Source organism: Nilaparvata lugens, chromosome X, assembly GCF_014356525.2.
Source record: "Nilaparvata lugens isolate BPH chromosome X, ASM1435652v1, whole genome shotgun sequence".
NCBI classification, from domain to species: Eukaryota; Metazoa; Arthropoda; class Insecta; order Hemiptera; family Delphacidae; genus Nilaparvata; species Nilaparvata lugens.
Genome location: NC_052518.1, coordinates 100623138 through 100641646, shown reverse-complemented (window position 1 = coordinate 100641646; position 18509 = coordinate 100623138). Strand labels below are relative to the sequence as shown.

The 18509-nt window shown below is 38.5% G+C and overlaps 1 protein-coding gene across 1 annotated transcript; it reads left to right on the top strand.

Moving 5' to 3' along the window:
• Positions 1–11661: 11661 nt before the first annotated feature.
• On the top strand, positions 11662–12242 carry LOC120354716 (putative mediator of RNA polymerase II transcription subunit 21). Its single transcript, XM_039442155.1, has 2 exons — positions 11662–11793; positions 11850–12242. The coding sequence occupies exons 1-2, from the start codon at positions 11662–11664 to the stop codon at positions 12240–12242; spliced, it is 525 nt and encodes a 174-aa protein (XP_039298089.1).
• Positions 12243–18509: the final 6267 nt, after the last annotated feature.

Sequence of the window (18509 nt, the reverse complement as noted above, 5' to 3'; positions counted from 1 at the left end):
CCCATACTAAAATAGCATACCTAATATGAGATAGTATAAGTCCATGGTAAGCAGTTAACAGTAGTTTTTTATCATTCAGCCTAGCAAGCTGCCGCAGGACAAATACCCCAGATGATATCTTATTACATATCCTCTCAATGTAAGGATGCCATGTTAATTTCCTGTCCAATAAAATTCCCAATAATGCTACTTTCTCTTCTTGGTCTAATTCATTTTCCTCTACAAACACATTTATTTCTCTATCCTCTACTGAATTATATTTACTTTTGAATTGTAGGAATTGACATTTCTTACTATTTATTGTTAATTGCCTTTGCTTCAAGAATTGGACAATTGACTGTACTCCAGTAAAAGCATTTATTTCTAGACTATCTAATAAATAATTGTTAAAGATAAGCGATGTGTCATCAGCAAACAACATAGCTCTGTGATCTTTTAACTCTTTTGGTAATTGGTTCACATACAACAGAAACAGTAAGGACCCAGAATTGAGCCTTGAGGTACTCCAGCCTGGACCTCCAGTTTTTGAGATTTAATTTTTACTATTTCATTCCCATCCACCTTGGTAAGCTCAACACACTGGTTTCTATCTATGAGATATGATTCAAACCATTTTAGTTCTATACCATTCACACCTACAGTTTTTAGTATTTTCAATAATATTCTATGGTTCACACAATCAAAAGCTTTGGATAAATCAAGAAATATTGCGGCTGCCTTCTCACCTGAATCTATTATATCTATTAGTCTTTCAACAAGGGATACTATTGCAGTCTTAGTAGATTTCCCTTTCTGGAACCCATGCTGTTCATCACATATGAAATTAATTTCTTCCAGGTGCATCAATAACCTATTTAAAACTACTCTTTCAAAAATTTTACTTATCACATTTAGAATACCAATGGGTCTATAATTTTCAACTCTTTCAGAATCACCGCTCTTGAAAATTGGCAAAATTTTTCCTTGTTTCAGATCATCAGGGAAAATACCCTGCTCTAGTGAAGTATTAAGGAGATGCAATAAAGGGTCCAGTAATTCATTTTCACATTCTTTTAAAATTTTGCTTGAGACCCCATCCAATCCTACTGTTTTTTTGTTATTCAAATTTTTTATTATTCTTGACAACTCATCTCTTGATAATGGATGAAATTTAAATACCTTTTCAATTGGCTCAGCATTTAATGTAGTTGTATTATAAGTATTAGTGTTCAGTGACTTTTGGAGATTATATGCAACCTGTTGATAATATTTATTGAAAAAGTTACAAATGTCTATACTATCATCCATATAATTTCCATGTTCATCGATTATCCTAGGGACATTAGTAACTGTATCCTTTTGAGCTGCTCTCCTATTTCTATTAATTACCTCCCAAACAGCAGAGTTAAAATTGGTACTAGTTGTTAATATTTCAGCTGTTTTCTTACACTTAGTTTTCCTCACTTCTTTTGCATAGTTTTTCTTTAGACATTTGTATTTGACCTCACTCGGAACATCCCTCACTAATTTAAATTCCTCATAAGCTTCCCTAACAATATTTCTTTGAGTAAGGATATCTTCAGTTATCCATTCATCTACTTTGTTTAATTTACTTTTTACTTTGACTTTTTTTATCGGACAGCATACACTAATGTGAAATCTTAGAGTATCAATGAATTGCTTATATTTGTAATTTAGGTTACAACTGTTATAAACACTACTCCAATTTTCTTGAAGCAGTTCCTGCTTCAAACAATTTATATTTCCTAGCTCATATTGCTGAATTTCTTTCACAAAAGTTTTTTTTCTGCTTGGATTCTGGCCCTGCAACTTAACATCTAAAATTTGATAGTTATGATCTGATAGATCTGAGCTACCTAACCTGACATTACAACCTTCTATATTCGTGAGGATATTATCAATAATTGTCTGTGAAGTTCGAGTTACTCTTGTATATTCGTGGACCTTAATTTCTAAATTATTCATATTAATAATATCTCTAATATCCTCTGTCATTTTATCCTGCCTGGCAAAATCGGTATTGAAATCTCCTACCACTATAACATTTGTGAAACGAGCGGTTGTAATTTCCAAAAGTGTATGGAGCAGCTCACAAAATTTTTGCCAGTCTCCATTTGGTGACCTATAGATACCTAACACTGCTACCTCAAATCGATCATCAATTTTTAACCTTAGTCCCGTCACCTCTAAATCCATCTCAACAGAAAATCTCTTAACAAAATCCAGTTCATAAGTTTGGGTATGTTTAGCATTGCTAGTGAATATACATACACCACCACTTCTATGAGCTACTCTACAAAATTCTGATCTCAGTGAATAGCCTGGAATCCTAACTTGATTTATTTCCTTTATTTTTAAGCCATGCTCTGTGAAAATAACAATGTCAGGATCCTGCTGTTTAAGAAATACTTCTAATCTGTCAATTTTGTTGCGAAGATACTGAATATTTTGATGATAAATACTAAAAACCTTACCATCTTGTGCTACTCTATCTCTAGCATTTGTAGCTATTGTTTCCTTGCATTTGTAGCATTTGTTCCCTGTTTTGAGCCAATTTACTAAAAAATCGTTATTTGTTTTTTTGACTGTTTTTAAACCAGAGGATTGCAAACGGCTTTTAATCAGCTCTGCCAATCTATTACAGAAGATTACTTTGCCAGATCGATTTAGATGCAACCCATGATTAGTGAAGTTATGTCTTTTCAGCCTTTCATTTAGAAAACAAATCCCCAGTTGTTTAGAATTCTTATTTTTTAGGCTGTTGATTGTATTATGGATTGATTTGTTTGTCGAATTGATTGCTTCATTTAATTCTGGCCTATCAAACCTATTAGGAATAGTACTTATTATTAAGTTTGTTTTTTTTGCTGAGTGGCACAATTTCCTTGATTTTTTCTGTTACTTGAGGAAGATGATGTGGCTTCTAGGTTATGTGGCTAATTATTATTGAATAAAATACAATATTAATTAATTTTGAACTGTCAACTGGTAAAAATTCTCGTTGAAACACCATGCAAATGCATCCGTGGCCATCGTAGAATACTTACGAGTTCAACGATGGCCACGAATCATTACGTAGCACATTGAAGGGCCCCAGAATTCAGGCCCTTCTAGCTCTCATAAGAACGTATTGGCAAGCCAACGGCGCTAGACTGGCTGGGAGCAATGCATTGATATACGGAGCAAGTGGGCCAGTATGAGCTGGCCCATTGCGCGTTCATTCACACTATTCTCGTTCAGACTGCTGAGCGCTAGTATAGCTTTGTTTACATGCCAGCCATCATGTGAAATGTGAATTATAATTGCATCCGAATTGGCAACAGGTTTATTATTTTTTTGTAAAGTTAATAAGTTAATACTTTCAACTACTTTTGTGCTAAAATTTGCATAGATAAATTAGCAATAATCCAACTGTAGTGATTGCGGTTGTGAATTTAAAGGCGTGAATTTATTGTGAAGTGCTATATAAGTATGTGGTGATCTTGATTTAATTGAGGTGAGGTCTACTTTACAAGTCTTTTGGTGAGTTGCATTATTATGTTGTTTTATAGAATAATAAAGTTTGATGACCATCATTTTTTTGTGAAAAATAAAAATCGCTCAAACTTCATGATCTTATGGTATTTGATGCGGGAACACGAATCTGGAATATTTGCAAAATTCCTTCCCGTTCAGATTATATGACTAGACTCATCTTTTTTGAAGCATTTGCTTCAAAAGTTGAGCAAATGCTCTAGCTTATTCATACAATTTTGAGTATAAGCTTTTACTTTTGAGCAAATGCACAAACTATTTTTTTGGTGAGCATGAGCAAAAGGTTTTGCTCACGTTTATTCATAGAAAATGAAGCAAATGCTCCATATTTTAGAAGTATAAGCAAATGCTCAACTTTATCCATATGGCCCATTGTCATATACATTGACAATGAACACGAAAAAATAATAATTGACGTAAATAATTGTATAACAGAGTACATAAAATAGAACAGTCATTCGTATGTTTGATCTTAATTTTTGATATGTTGGGTGTTCCTGAAGAAACTCTGTATGGAATAATCTGTTTTACAGTAACAGTTCAATAGATCTGCTGAAAGTAGTTTGAAATCTCGGTTAGTGTAAATCATGCAGTCATTTAGCTAATAGATAACTTCGCATACATTAATGATCCTTCACATACCGTGGGTGTGAGAAACCACTCAATTCATTATTATTGTTACATTTTATGACCTTTCACATAGCATGGAAGTAAGAAACCAATTAGCTACAGTGTTATGTAGCTATAAATTAATATATGAGCTACTAATCTTCATACAATCTGATAATGTGTGTGGTGATATTACGATTGAGGGTAGTTAACATGTCTATTAGACAATGTGAGAATGGATTATGAAGGGATGGACGTATAGCGTACAGCGCTGTAAGCTGTAGCGGCTAAGTGCATGAATGAATGTAGCTTGTAGCCAGTGAGTGCCGTATTTGCTTGCAACTTGTCGCTTCAGGCATCCCAGACTCTATCGATTTGCAGCTCCCTCTAATCACCATCTCCATCCCCGACTTTCCATCTCAATTATCCACCATTTCCCCATCCTAACCTAGCTTGTTGCGCTGTAGTCCAGGCTTCATTCATGAGCGAAACACCACAGCGGTATTTCATCCCTCCTATTCATTCACGTAAATGCTTCAACCATTTAGGGCTGAGTACTTGACTTGGGAGTCATAAATCTTTTACGACCTTGCTCTAGCGACTTTCGAGCTGTTGAAATATTTATTTAGCCTGCGAGAAAATGATTTGTTATCGTGTTAATTGAATAAGAGAGGGGAGATTTTTTCCAACAATGAGCGCTTTTCTAATCAAATGTTGATTTCAAAATTATTTCTTATTTTTACAATGAACTACTACATAGAGAACAAACCTAAATTTCATTTCAATTATCTGGAAAAAATCTCAATGGGGGCATAGAACGGTCAAGAGAGAACAGTTCCTATTCAGCTGGGTTTTACCTAAAATTTCCAGAATTTATTAATAATTTGCCAATAATTCGATTACTTCAGAGAAAAATTTACAAAAAAACTCCCGAACATTGGGGTGCAGGGGGGTTCTGTACCCAAAACCCCGAAAGATAGATTGGGAAAACTAGAATGTAGGGGGGTTTATACGATGCCAATTGGCAAGACAATAATATTGTCTTCTGAAATGTACAGCTGGTGTAAAGTATCAATTGAATCTTTTAATTCTAAAACCATCATCTAGGCATGGCTAAATAAAAACTAATTGACAACATCAGCTGACGGTTTAAGAAGACAATTATTATTGTTTTGCCAATTGGCATAGTTTAAACCTGGCATAAATGTCAAGTAAAAATTTAGATGATCTATATTATTTGCTAGAAAGAATTGAGCTATTTTTACTCACCACAGATGAAATTATCATACTAAAAATTCAATATTTTTAAACAACTGCTGAATTCTTGAAATAATAGTTTTAAGTTAGGTATGTTTCTTACAGACATAAAATGTTTTTGAGCTTGGCAGAGTATATTAAATTACCATGGTAATTTGGTTGTAACCATCTCAGTTTTTTAAACAAACTTTTATCATACTAATTTTTGTGGATCAAAATTGAAGTAATATGGAAATAGAAAGAAAAATAAAAATCTCAGTACCCTTTTTGAATCATTTAAATAATGATTAATAATAGTGATTAAATAATTCAAAAAGGGTACTGAGATTTTTATTTTTCTTTCTAGTTCTATAAAAAGTAGCCCTATACAGAAAAGAGATGAAGTAATATGGTTTTTAATTTTTAATGTCACCTTACCAATGTATGGCATTGCACGGTAATATTTCTGTTACATGAAATCATATGTAAATAAATGGAAATATGATTTCGTATTTTCATCTCTTTTCAAATGATTTTAGAAATATTACCATGTAATTGATAAGGTACCGGTTCAAAAGTATGGCTAATTCAACGTCTATTTATAGTTGAAAATAATGGTTGTCACGACGTGCTTTCAACGTCTATTTATAGTTGAAAATAATGGTTGTCACGACGTGCTTTCAACGTCTATTTATAGTTGAAAATAATGGTTGTTACAATGTTTTTTCAACTATTATTCAACGTTGAAAATAATGTGGAAACGGCGGACATTTTTTCGTGTTTTCAACGTTGAATTTCAACGTCTTTTCAACGTTAAGGTATTACGTGTTTGTAACGTTATTTCAACGTTTCTGTGCTACCTGGGTACGCACTACTAAGCTTACCTTGTCTAAATACAGCATTGTAATGCGTATATGGATATATATAATATAGGCATTACAATGCTGTATTTAGACAAGGTAAGCACCGGTAATGAGTGCTGTGACAAACGAAGTTTGTTGGCGCATGCGCAAGTCACTCACACACCATATATTCAACAAACATTCAATTATAATGATGAAGTTTGAATTAGTTTGAAACAAGAAGATATTTATACACTTCCAAGTAGAAATTTTCACACAATTGAAGGTGAAATCAAAGTGGAAGATAATAATGATGTGGATACCAAAGACTATTCACTTATCAATAATGGAGTTTCATACCTATTTGATGAAATCAGATATGAATTGGGAGGGAGGGGTTGAAGTTGATAATAGGGTAAACCAGCCCACGTTGGGACACCAAAATTCAAACAGCTATAACTTGGACAAAAATAAAAAAATCCACATTTTTTAATTTTATATTTATTGTATTTGCTTACACTTTCATCCTTGAGGATGGCAACTGCATTGATTGTCAATTGATTTTTTTATTGCAAAAACAAATTATTGGGGAGTGTCCCAAATTGGGCTCAAGTTCGGCCCACGATGGGACATCCCTTGCCCAGGTTGGGATATTGAATTAAAAATAAGCAATTTATTCTTTTTGTTAATTTATAATATTTAATTCGAGGGTTTAGAGTCATAGTAGCGTATCTACAAAATTCCGTTTTTTAGCTTATCTGACCTATCTAAATAACTTTTCGTGGTCTATTTAGTGACACACACGCTTATCTCATTGCATTAGCCATTGGAAAGATAAGTGGATATCGTATCTACAATCGAGTGATGAAATAAATGACACAAAAGCATATGTTCTGTTACGCTTCTTTGACTTGAACAAAACTGAATGACACAAAAACTTATCTTCAGTTACGCTTCAGTTAGTGACCTACATAATAGCTTATGGAAGCTATTATCAACTTACGCTAGTGTGACAGTAACTTTGAGCGCGAAAAAGCTCACAAAATCAATGCTAACATAACTTTCATAGCCCATAAGTATTGATTTAACAAGATAATCAGACTAGCTTCTGTATTTTTTCCTGTTTGTGTTTTATTCTGATCAATGATCACGAAAAACAGAGGAGTTTTTTCGTGTGAGTTGACAAAGAAATGAATGAAGGAAGCTGATGATTGTGAGTTGGAAGAAAGTTTATTTATTTATTCAACTTCCAACGGTACAACACCAATTTCACATAAAAATAACATAGAAAAGGAGATACGAGCAAAGAATAATTATATAGATAAATAATAATATACAACAATAAAAAAACATCTATGTGGATAGTTTGAAAGACAAAAATTAGAATACAGAATGAATAACAGTTAACATACAATATTATATATAAGTGAAAAGGCCCATGGAAGTTTACCACAAGGGGCATAAACAAGGAAGGGAACACCAAAATCACACATGCAGGGATCTCTTCATAGTTCTCCTGAGAAAGCCCAAGGACACCCCAAAGAAATCAACGTCAGCTGCAGCAGCCTCACAGCCAGAGCAAGGATTCTAGAAAGCCCACTATTATAGGCAAGTAGTATAACTTGGTCACCCAAGTTGACCAAACCTAACCTCAAGGTCACCCAGGTCAACCAAACCTAACCTCAAGGTCATCCAGGTCAACCAAACCTAACCTCAAGGCCATCCAGGTCAACCAAACCTAACATCAAGGCCATCCAGGTCAACCAAACCTAACCTCAAGGCCATCCAGGTCACCCAAACCTAACCTCAAGGCCATCCAGGTCAACCAAACCTAACCTCAAGGCCATCCAGGTCAACCAAACCTAACCTCAAGGCCATCCAGGTCAACCAAACCTAACCTCAAGGTCACCCAGGTCAACCAAACCTAACCTCAAGGTCACCCAAGTTGATCAGACCCAACCTACAGACCTAACCTACAAAAAAAAAAATTAAAAAAAAAAAATTGAAAATTGAAGTGGGACATTGTGACTTGTGCAGTCGTGCCACCAGTACGTGTGTGGGTGATTTTCATGTAGTAATGAGATCACACCAGATGAATATGTCCATGGTAGACCTACTAGATCAAGATGTCTATGGGAGACTCTAGATCAACAAGGCCATGCTGCTCTAGAGATCAAAATGGCATTGAAGATAGATATTTTCAACGACTCCCACTCCACCTCCTCCATGTTCAGACATGACATATGGACATTCTCAATGACCCTCACTCCTCCTGTCATATGGACCATCATGTCTGTATGGCATAATTGGGTCGTCCACTCAGTCGTCAGTCAGTCAGTTGGACTCTGGACTCTAAACTCTGGACTCAAATATCCTGCATCGTTGAAAATGTCTGTCAACAGGATAATACCATGAGTTCCTCCTCCTCAAGCTCAATCACTGCATCCCGCAGACATAGCTCACTGTTTGACATGTTGCAGTAGACTGAGAAAAGGTGGAGCGGAATACAGCGAAAGATGAGTCATCTAAAAGTACAAAAGGGGAAGGCAACCGCTATCAATCATCATTCTTCAATCATGGTGGCTACAAGCTTGTACCAAGCATCGCTCTACCTTGTGCTAGCACTCAGTGCTAGTGCATTGGATCCAAAGTACAGGACACAGGAATTTCTCACTTCAAGGGAGCACGGACTGGATACATCAAACATCGGTCATATGCAACAGTGCCTGCTAACATCAGGGAATCCTGCTCTACGTGGTAATCAGTCAGCAATCGATCAAATGTACATAGATATCAGAGACTTGTACATGAATATGGCTGGGGAATGAGCTGTGGAGGGATCTCTCTGCAAACGAGTCCACTGTGAATACAATCTGCACACATGTCTTCACCCTACATTCACATCGCAGGACTTTTTGGAAGTGGTTGTTGCAAGGTCAGTCAAGGTCTGTGCACCGTACTGTGAAGAACAAGCATCCATTGTTAGTACTACTCCAGTGAGTACTGCAACTGCTACAACAACTCTTGCTGCTAGCATCACAACTACTCAAGCTAGTACTACTCCAACTAGTACTGCTGCTACTACAACTCCTACCACTGTGCCAGACCCAGTAACAACATCAGCCTGCAGTGGAGCAAGCAGATATGTGTGAGTGTGGAGACTGTCTACTAGTAACCAGCAACCAATGGATCATACAACCATTCCTAAACTTTGGAGATAAGGACCTGCCTGAACTGTTTGGAATGGCTCGAAACTTCTTGAAGACATTGACATACATCTTCCACGACGCTGAAGTATCAAGCTGCACCAATCTATACGAGGGAGCAGTCATCTTGAAATTCATGTTTGGCAGAGGATTTTGTAAAATAAGCAATCAACTAGGAGATTTGTATCACTACATAGTTCTTCATATATTGGACTGAAATATTATCTTTGTGCACTATATATATTTTCATGCATACACTGTAAATAAACATCAAGTAATACCACAATTGTTACACATTTTATTCCATACAACCTTCAACTTCTAGAGTAAGTACAAGGTGTGAGATAAAGCATGAATTATATCCTATACTGTTAGTCATTCAATGCAATAGGAATCATCCTACTTTGATAAACTTATCTTTATGCAGGAAGTTGGTTAATCATGACTTCCGCCAACATCATGGTCTGATGAACTTGTTGCCTATATAAATGCTCATTAACAAATTCATATCACCATTATTGATAAGACAGTGATAGCGCGAGAGCTGCACAGACAAGCTCGTCGGAATTTTCCGACAAGAAAGGTTACAGTCAAAGGTCTTGACGATCTCTATCAGGCTGACCTTGTTGAGATGATACCGTATGCTCGACATAACAAAGGTTACAAGTACATTATTACAATCATAAATTGTCTCAGTAAGCTTGCATTTGCTATACCAATAAAAAATAAGTCGGCCGATGAAGTGGTTAAGGCAATGCAACCTATATTTCAAAAACATCCAATGAAAAATCTACAGACCGATGATGGTAAAGAGTGGTTCAATACAAAATTCCAACAACTTGTGAAACAGTATAATGTGAATCATTACTCAACTAGATCAGATAAGAAGGCATCTATAGTGGAACGCTTCAACAGAACACTTAAACAGTTAATGTGGATCAAGTTCACTGAGCGAGGAACCTATTGTTGGACAGACATTCTAACCTCACTTCTCAAAGAGTATAATGCCAAGATTCATCGAACAATAGTTATGAGGCCAGTAGATGTGCAGAAGAAGCATGAGAAAGTGCTGCTTTCCAGGCTTAGCAAACAAAGACAAGAGTATAAGGATAAGTTGGATAGTAAACTGAGAAACAAGTTCTATCCTGGTCCTGGTCAAAACATTGAGCCAGGTGATAAGGTGAGAATCAGCAAGTATAAAAAGACTTTTGACAAGGGTTATCTAGCCAATTGGACAAATGAGCTGTTCACAGTAACACGTGTACGTCACACAGTACCTGTAACATATGAATTGGAAGACTATGGAGGTGAGCCTATTCAAGGAGGTTTTACTCTGAAGAAATTGTAAAGACAACAGTGCTAAGTGTCTTTGAGATTGAAAAGGTTTTGAGGAAAAGAGGGGACAAGCTGCTAGTGTGTTGGAAAGGATACAGTGCTAGTCACGACTCGTGGATCGACAAAAGTGACTTGATCTAGGATGAGAGAGGTTGTACAACTGCAAAAACTGTTCAGCGTTATTGATTTTGATTGTGTGGTGAAAGGTTGTGGTCTTGAAATGGACAATAAGAAGAAGTGGCATGGTCCTTTGTTCCCCAACCATATAAGATGCATTATATGTGGACCTTCAGGGTGTGGTAAGACAAATATACTGTTCAACATGCTTTTTGATCCAAATGGAATACACTTTTCAAATATACATCTTTTTTCAAAGACTACATTTCAGTCCAAGTACAAGCTACTTAAAACCATCATGCAGGGACTAGGTGATGAGATGGAATATGTAGAGTGTGATACAAGTGAGGAAATACCTGAACCACATGAACTGCCTGCCAATTCAATAATTATCTTTGATGACGTAATTTGTGAGCAACAGGATGTCATCAGGAAATACTTTAGTGCAGGCAGACACAGTGATGTCGATGTTTTCTATCTGGCACAGACCTATAGCCGCATTCCAAAACAACTGATTCGTGACAATGCAAATTTTCTAATCATGTTTGAACAGGATGAGCTGAACTTGAAGCATCTGTATAGAGACCATGTTGGCGCTGATATGACCTTTGATCAGTTCAAGGACATGTGTAACAAGGTTTGGTCATCAGCTGCACATGCATTCATTGTCATTGACTGCTCATCAGGAAAGAATGCTGGGCGCTACAGAAATGGTATCGACACCTATTTGGTTGAGGTGTAAGTCTAGTAGAGTATCAGTCTGTTATTGTAAGGCAAGCAGGATGATTAGACCTCATCAGAAGACATTGGAGGAGGTAGCTTCTACCATCAAAGAGATTGCAAAGCTAAGACGTAACATCAAGAGAAAGCATAAGGAGCTCACACTTGGAAGAGAATTGACAGAGGAGCAACATGCAAACCATTCAAGCCGCTAACTGAACCACTGGAAAAAATTATTGAGACTCTTCAGATTCCTACAGCACAGCAGCAACCACCTCCAGCTCAGCAACAAGCACCTCCAGCTCAGCAACAGCCACTGGCTCAACCATTAGCAGAACAACATCAGCTTATACCGCCTACACCGCCAACAACACCGATCCGACCCAGGCATGTTCAACGTCCATTACCATCACAACTAGAAGTTGTTGAGGAGCAGGAGGAGGAGGAGGAGTCACACACCTATGAATCATTTGGAGAAGCAGCCGGCTCCACTCCGGCTCCAAGTACTTCAGCAGTTGCAAGAAAATTATTGTCTGAGGCTAGGAGTGATGAGGAGGAGGATGAGGAGGAGGAGGAGGATATTGAGGTAGTGTTGAATAACAGCAGTCCTAAGGAAGTGTACAACATTTATACTCAAAGTTGATTGAGTGGAACTAAAGTGGGTCCATATGTTTATAGAGCAATGTTGAATGATAGTAGTGCAGATACTAAATTTGGACCAAGATTAGTTGGAAACAAGTACTATTTGGGTAGTAGGCATCTAACCTTTGGAAGTGATGGCTCAAAGATTGAACTGACTGACCCTGCAGATGAAGAACATAAAATGATTTTTGATGCAACAGCCGGACTATGTGAGCTGATTTTTAAAAAGAAGCCTAACAATCAACTTGTCACGTCACCTGACTCAAATGCATACAAACACATTCTGTATTTGACCAATTTGTATAGGAAAAACTATGACCCAGTTGGACATATTATAAACTCCAATGATGCCAAGTACAAGAAGACAATTTACTCACTGATAAGGAATGGTAAGCATAGTGGGAGAGGACTGGTGACACCATTTAATATGGTGGCAAACAATCAAACTAAGATTGAGTATGTCTACTACAATGATCCCAACGAGTTGGTGGACAGACTAAGACTGTTGGATCAGTCCAAGGCAGTTGGCAACACTGGACATGAGAATGAAATCAATTCGATTCTAGAAGAGTTGGTGGAAGGTGGCTATATAGTTGGTAACCCTGCATACTAGCTTTGTTATATAAGAGACCTAATATGTATATACATAATAGTCGAGCTATGGATTCTATGGGAATCATTAATGCACGCTATAGACGTTTGATAAATTTAGCATATCCACATGCTGATGGAGATGCTGTTAACTTTGCAACATGTAGAGAACTGATTTCAATGTGGCTGCCAAAGACAAGGGACAATTTACAAGTCTCAACAATTCAATACTTACTGATATGCTGGATCCAATTAAGCCTACTGATGGAGTGAACAATCGATGTCTTGAGAAGAGGCTGATTGAGTTTTCTGGTAAAATGTTTACATTGTATTTAGACATTGTGTTAGATCCGGAAAATGCTAAAACTATGAAGGGATTGCCACCTGATGAAATGAAGAAACGTTTCATAGATCTTATGGGATTACTGGAACCCCCTCCTGCAACACCACCTGAAACATCATTGCCACCGGCACAAACATCGTCCACACCAAAAAGTATAAAACCAGCTGCTAAAACCGCTAAGAAGCATTAGATGGCTGGATGTAAGAGAGTGAGGAGGTACCAAGGGAGAGGGGTACTATCATCAATTGCAAAAGCTGCCGGTTCAATAGTTAAAAATAGTGCTGGCACTATAGTTAATAAAGCAATTGACATTCTGCCTGTTGAACTTTACATCCCCGGTTACCAGTACTGTGGACCAGGTACAAAGCTAGAGAAGCGGTTGGCACGAGGCGATCCAGGTATAAATAGTCTTGATCGAGCTTGCAAAGAGCACAACATTGCCTACTCCAAAAATAGTGATACAGCGAGCAGAGCAAAGGCTGACAACATCTTGGCAGATCGAGCTTGGAGTGTGGTAAATTCTTCAGATGCAGGAGTACTTAAGAAGGCTGCAGCACTAGCAGTCACCAACATCATGAAGGCTAAGGCAAAGTTTGGGGGAGGAGCAAGAAGTTGTAAGGAGAAGAATTCTAGGAAAAGTCGGCACACATCGTCCAAGAAAGGTAAAGGACTTTATCTGAGATGTCAGCAGACATCATCCAAGAAAGGTAAAGGACTCTACCTGAGACAACAGCGCAGGATGCAGGGAAATGGGGCACGTCGCCATCAATGTGGTGGCAAGAGAAGATGGTAGTTGCCCTACCTGATCGAGCCCTCACCGATGCTGATCTCTACAAGTATGCATGTCGACTGAAGCTAAAGCACTTTCGAGGAGTGTTTATGCGGGATGCTCTAACATTGAATGGGCCCTGGAGGAGAGAATGTGGCATTATCAACCTGGACACCAGCACTGGAGCTGGCACATATTGGGTGTGCTATGTGAAGAAGGATGATGTGTCTCACTACTTTGACGGATTTGGCAACCTGAAACCACCACAGGAGTTTATCAACTATATGCACAAAGGACTGGAGCCAGCATCGAGGATTGAGTACAACTATGATCAGAAGCAGGAAGATCTTTACTCACACATCTGTGGGCATTTGTGTTTACAATTTTTGATTGATGAAAATAAATAAATGATTCACTATCTCTCTTGTACATTATTTCCATCCCTGTACTTACTATAAATACCGAGTGTAGGCTGATTGCTACTCATTGTGCAACTGTATGTTGAGCAGGCAACAACATGATACTATGTTTTGGAGGTAGGACATCAATACTAAAGAGCGACTTTTATCCACCACTTGATGTGAGCAGCGGTGAATGGGAAATTGGTCTGATTAGCTTTACAAGTTGCAACTCAATACCTAATATTGAGGAAGGTTTCAATAATGTACTACATTTTTATGCAAGTAATAGAATTCCTAAGAAGGGTGATACTAGTGCAGAGATCGCACATGATGAGCTTCGGAGTATGGCTAAAGCAAGATTTGAAGAGTATTGGAGCGAGGTGCTTAAACATCGGAAGCATAAACCTAGCAAGTCTGATGTTGATGATAATGATGGTACAGTATTGCCTAAAAGGACTGAAAGGAGAATGCCAGCTACTACTGTTGACAAGGAGGATTTAGTTCTGCATCAGGTATCATTACCAACAGGTAGCTTTGAATTTTCTACAATTACTGACTTGCTTGCACAAAGGCTGTCAGAAAATGATGTTGATTTCCAGGTGACTGTAGATCCATCAACCTTAAAGTGTATAGTATTGAGCAGTGCCAAGCTGGATTTACGACCACAAGATTCAATAGGGAAACTGTTGGGTTTTACCAATACCCAGTTCATAGAGCCCAACACATCTACTAGAAGTGATAATACTGTACAAATCAGTCGGCCTAATGTGATACGCATCACGTGCAAGATTGTGACTGGATCTTACTCTAATGGAATTACAGATCATGTGATCTATGAGTTTTACCCAAACGTTGATCCAGGGTATAAAATGGTGGTGACTGTGCAGAATGTAATCTATTTACCTGTAGACATCAAGCAGATTGGTAGCATTACACTGCAAGTAGTCGACGAGTACGGTCATCTTATAATAATAGAGGCGAGAAAATAAATATTGCTTTACATTTGAGACAACGCAAGTGAAATGGTGTTATTATTTGAAAAGTGGAATCAAGGATTGGATATGGAGGCTGCAGTCCATCCTCCTCCTTCTTCTCTCCATCATCATCATCCTCCCTCACCTATAAAAGGAGATAAAAGGAAAGAAAGATTCATTCAGCATTCAACCTCGGTGAGGTTGACATCAAGGAGCATTGAGTATTTGAAGGAACAAGGCTGTCAAGTTATACAATAGAAGAAATGGGAGTTTTGGATGTGACATGACAAGGAACTTCATCAGAGGACAGTATCATTGGCTATGACTATCATTCTCATGCCCCCTATACCACAAGCTTCAATGCCAACGATGAAGTGAGGATACCAATCCAGCAACAGGACATTTACACACTACCATCAGAGAGCTATCTACATCTAGAGTATACTGTGCTTGGAGCTGGCAATGCTGCTGTGGCTGCCCAAAATTCGAGAATGGTATCATATGATAGCTGCTGACTTGTTACATCGATTTCTATCAACATTTTATTGGATAAAACCTTCCCTGGGTGGTAAGGGACCTGGTTACCTACAACCCTTCCATCCCGCTGACAGCATGATTATCGAGCCAACAATTTGAAAGAGGTACAATATGATACCTGTACACTTGTTACATCGATTTCCATGGAATTTTACTCTAAAACACTTTTCCTGGGGGCCGCAAGGGACCTGGTTACCTACAACCCTTCCCTCACTCTGACGGCGTGATTATCGAGCCCAGAACCCGAAAAAGGTATCATATGATAGCTGAGGGATTGTTTCATCGAATTGCATCAAACTTTCCTCGAATTCACCTTCCCTGGGGGCGGCAAGGGACCTGGTTACCTACAAACCTTCCCACCCACTGATGGCGTGATTATTGAGCCCAAAAATTGAAAGTGGTATAATATGATAGCTGTAGACTTGATACATCGATTTCCATTGAATTTTACTCTAATACACCATTCCTGGGGGCCGCAAGGGACCTGGTTACCTACAAACCTTCCCCCACGCTGATGGAGAGATTATCAAGCCCAAAATTAGAGAATGATAGCATATGATAGCTGTTGACTTGTTACATCGATTTCCATGAACCTTTTCTTGGATACAGTGTTCCCTGAAGGCGGCAAGGGACCTGGTTATCTACAACCGTTCCCTCCTGCTGACGGCGTGATTATCAAGCCAACAATTTGAAAGAGGTACAATATGATACCTGTACACTTGTAACATCGATTTCCATGAAATTTTTCTCATACCTACAAACCATTGAGGCGGCAAGGGACCCTGTTATCTACAACCCTTCCATCCCGCTAATGGCATGATTATCAAGCCAAAAATTCGAAAATGGTGGCATATGATAGCTGTAGACTTGTTGCATTGATTCCCATGAGAATTTTCCCGAATACACATACCCTGGGAGCGGCATAAGACCTGGTTACCTACAACCCTTCCCTCCCGCTGACAGTGTGATTATCGAGCCCAGTGTCCAAAAATGGTATCATATGATAGCTGTAGTCTTGTAACATTGATTTCCATGAGATTTTTTTCGAATACACATACCCTGAGGGCAGAATGGGACCTGGTTACCTACAACCCTCCTGCCCCGCTGACAGCATGATTATCGAGCTCAAAATTCTAGAATGTTATCATATGATAGCTGAGGGATTGTCTCATCGATTTGCATCAAACTTTTCTTTGATTCACCTTTCCTGGGAGCGGCAAGGGACCTGGTTACCTACAACCCCTACCTCTCTGCTGTTGGAGTGATTATCAAGCCCAAAATTCGAGAATGGTATCATATGATAGCTGTTGACTTGTTACATCGATTTCTATCAACATTTTTTTGGATATAGCCTTCCCTGGGGGCGGTAAGGGACCCGGTTACCTACAACCCTTCCCTCCCACTGACGGCGTGATTATCGAGCCCAGAATTCTAAAATGGTATCATATGATAGCTGTAGACTTGTTGCATTGATTCCCATGAGAATTTTCCCGAATACACATACCCTGGGAGCGGCATAAGACCTGGTTACCTACAACCCTTCCCTCCCGCTGACAGTGTGATTATCGAGCCCAGTGTCCAAAAATTGTATCATATGATAGCTGTAGACTTGTTACATTGATTTCCATGAGATTTCTCTCGAATACACATACCCTGAGGGCGGAATGGGACCTGGTTACCTACAACCCCCTGCCCCACTGACAGCATGATTATCAAGCCCAAAATTCTAAAATGATATCATATGATAGCTGAGGGATTGTTTCATCGAATTGCATCAAACTTATCTTGGATTCACCTTCCCTGGGAGCGGCAAGGGACCTGGTTACATACAAACCTTCCCACCCACTGACTGCGTGATTATTGAGCCCAAAAATTGAAAGTTATATAATATGATAGCTGTAGACTTGATACATTGATTTCCATGGAATATAACTATAATACACCTTTCTTAGGGGCGGCGAGGGACCTGGTTACCTACAACCCTTCTCCCCCGCTGATGGAGTGATTATCAAGCCCAAAATTCAAGAATGGTATCATATGATAGCTGTTGACTTGTTACATTGATTTCTATCAACCTATTCTTTGATACACCTTTCCTGGGGTGGCACAAGACCTGGTTACCTACAACCCTTCCCTCAAGCTGATGGCATGATTATCGAGCCCGAAAATTGAAAGTGGTATAATAAGATAGCTGTAGACTTGTTACATCGATTTCTATCAACCTTTTCTTGGATACAGTGTTCCCTGAGGGCGGCAAGGGACCTGGTTACCTACAACCGTTCCCTCTTGCTGACAGCGTGATTATCAAGCCAACAATTTGAAAGAGGTACAATATGATACCTGTACACTTGTAACATCGATTTTCATGACATTTTTCTCAAACATACAAACCCTTGAGGTGGCAAGGGACCCTGTTATCTACAACCCTTCCCTCCCGCTAATGGCATGATTATCAAGCCAAAAATTCGAAAATGGTGTCATATGATAGCTGTAGACTTGTTGCATTGATTCCCATGAGATTTTTCCCGAATACACATACCCTGGGAGCGGCCTAAGACCTGGTTACCTACAACCCTTCCCTCCCGCTGACAGTGTGATTATCGAGCCCAGAGTCCAAAAAAGGTATCATATGATAGCTGTAGTCTTGTAACAT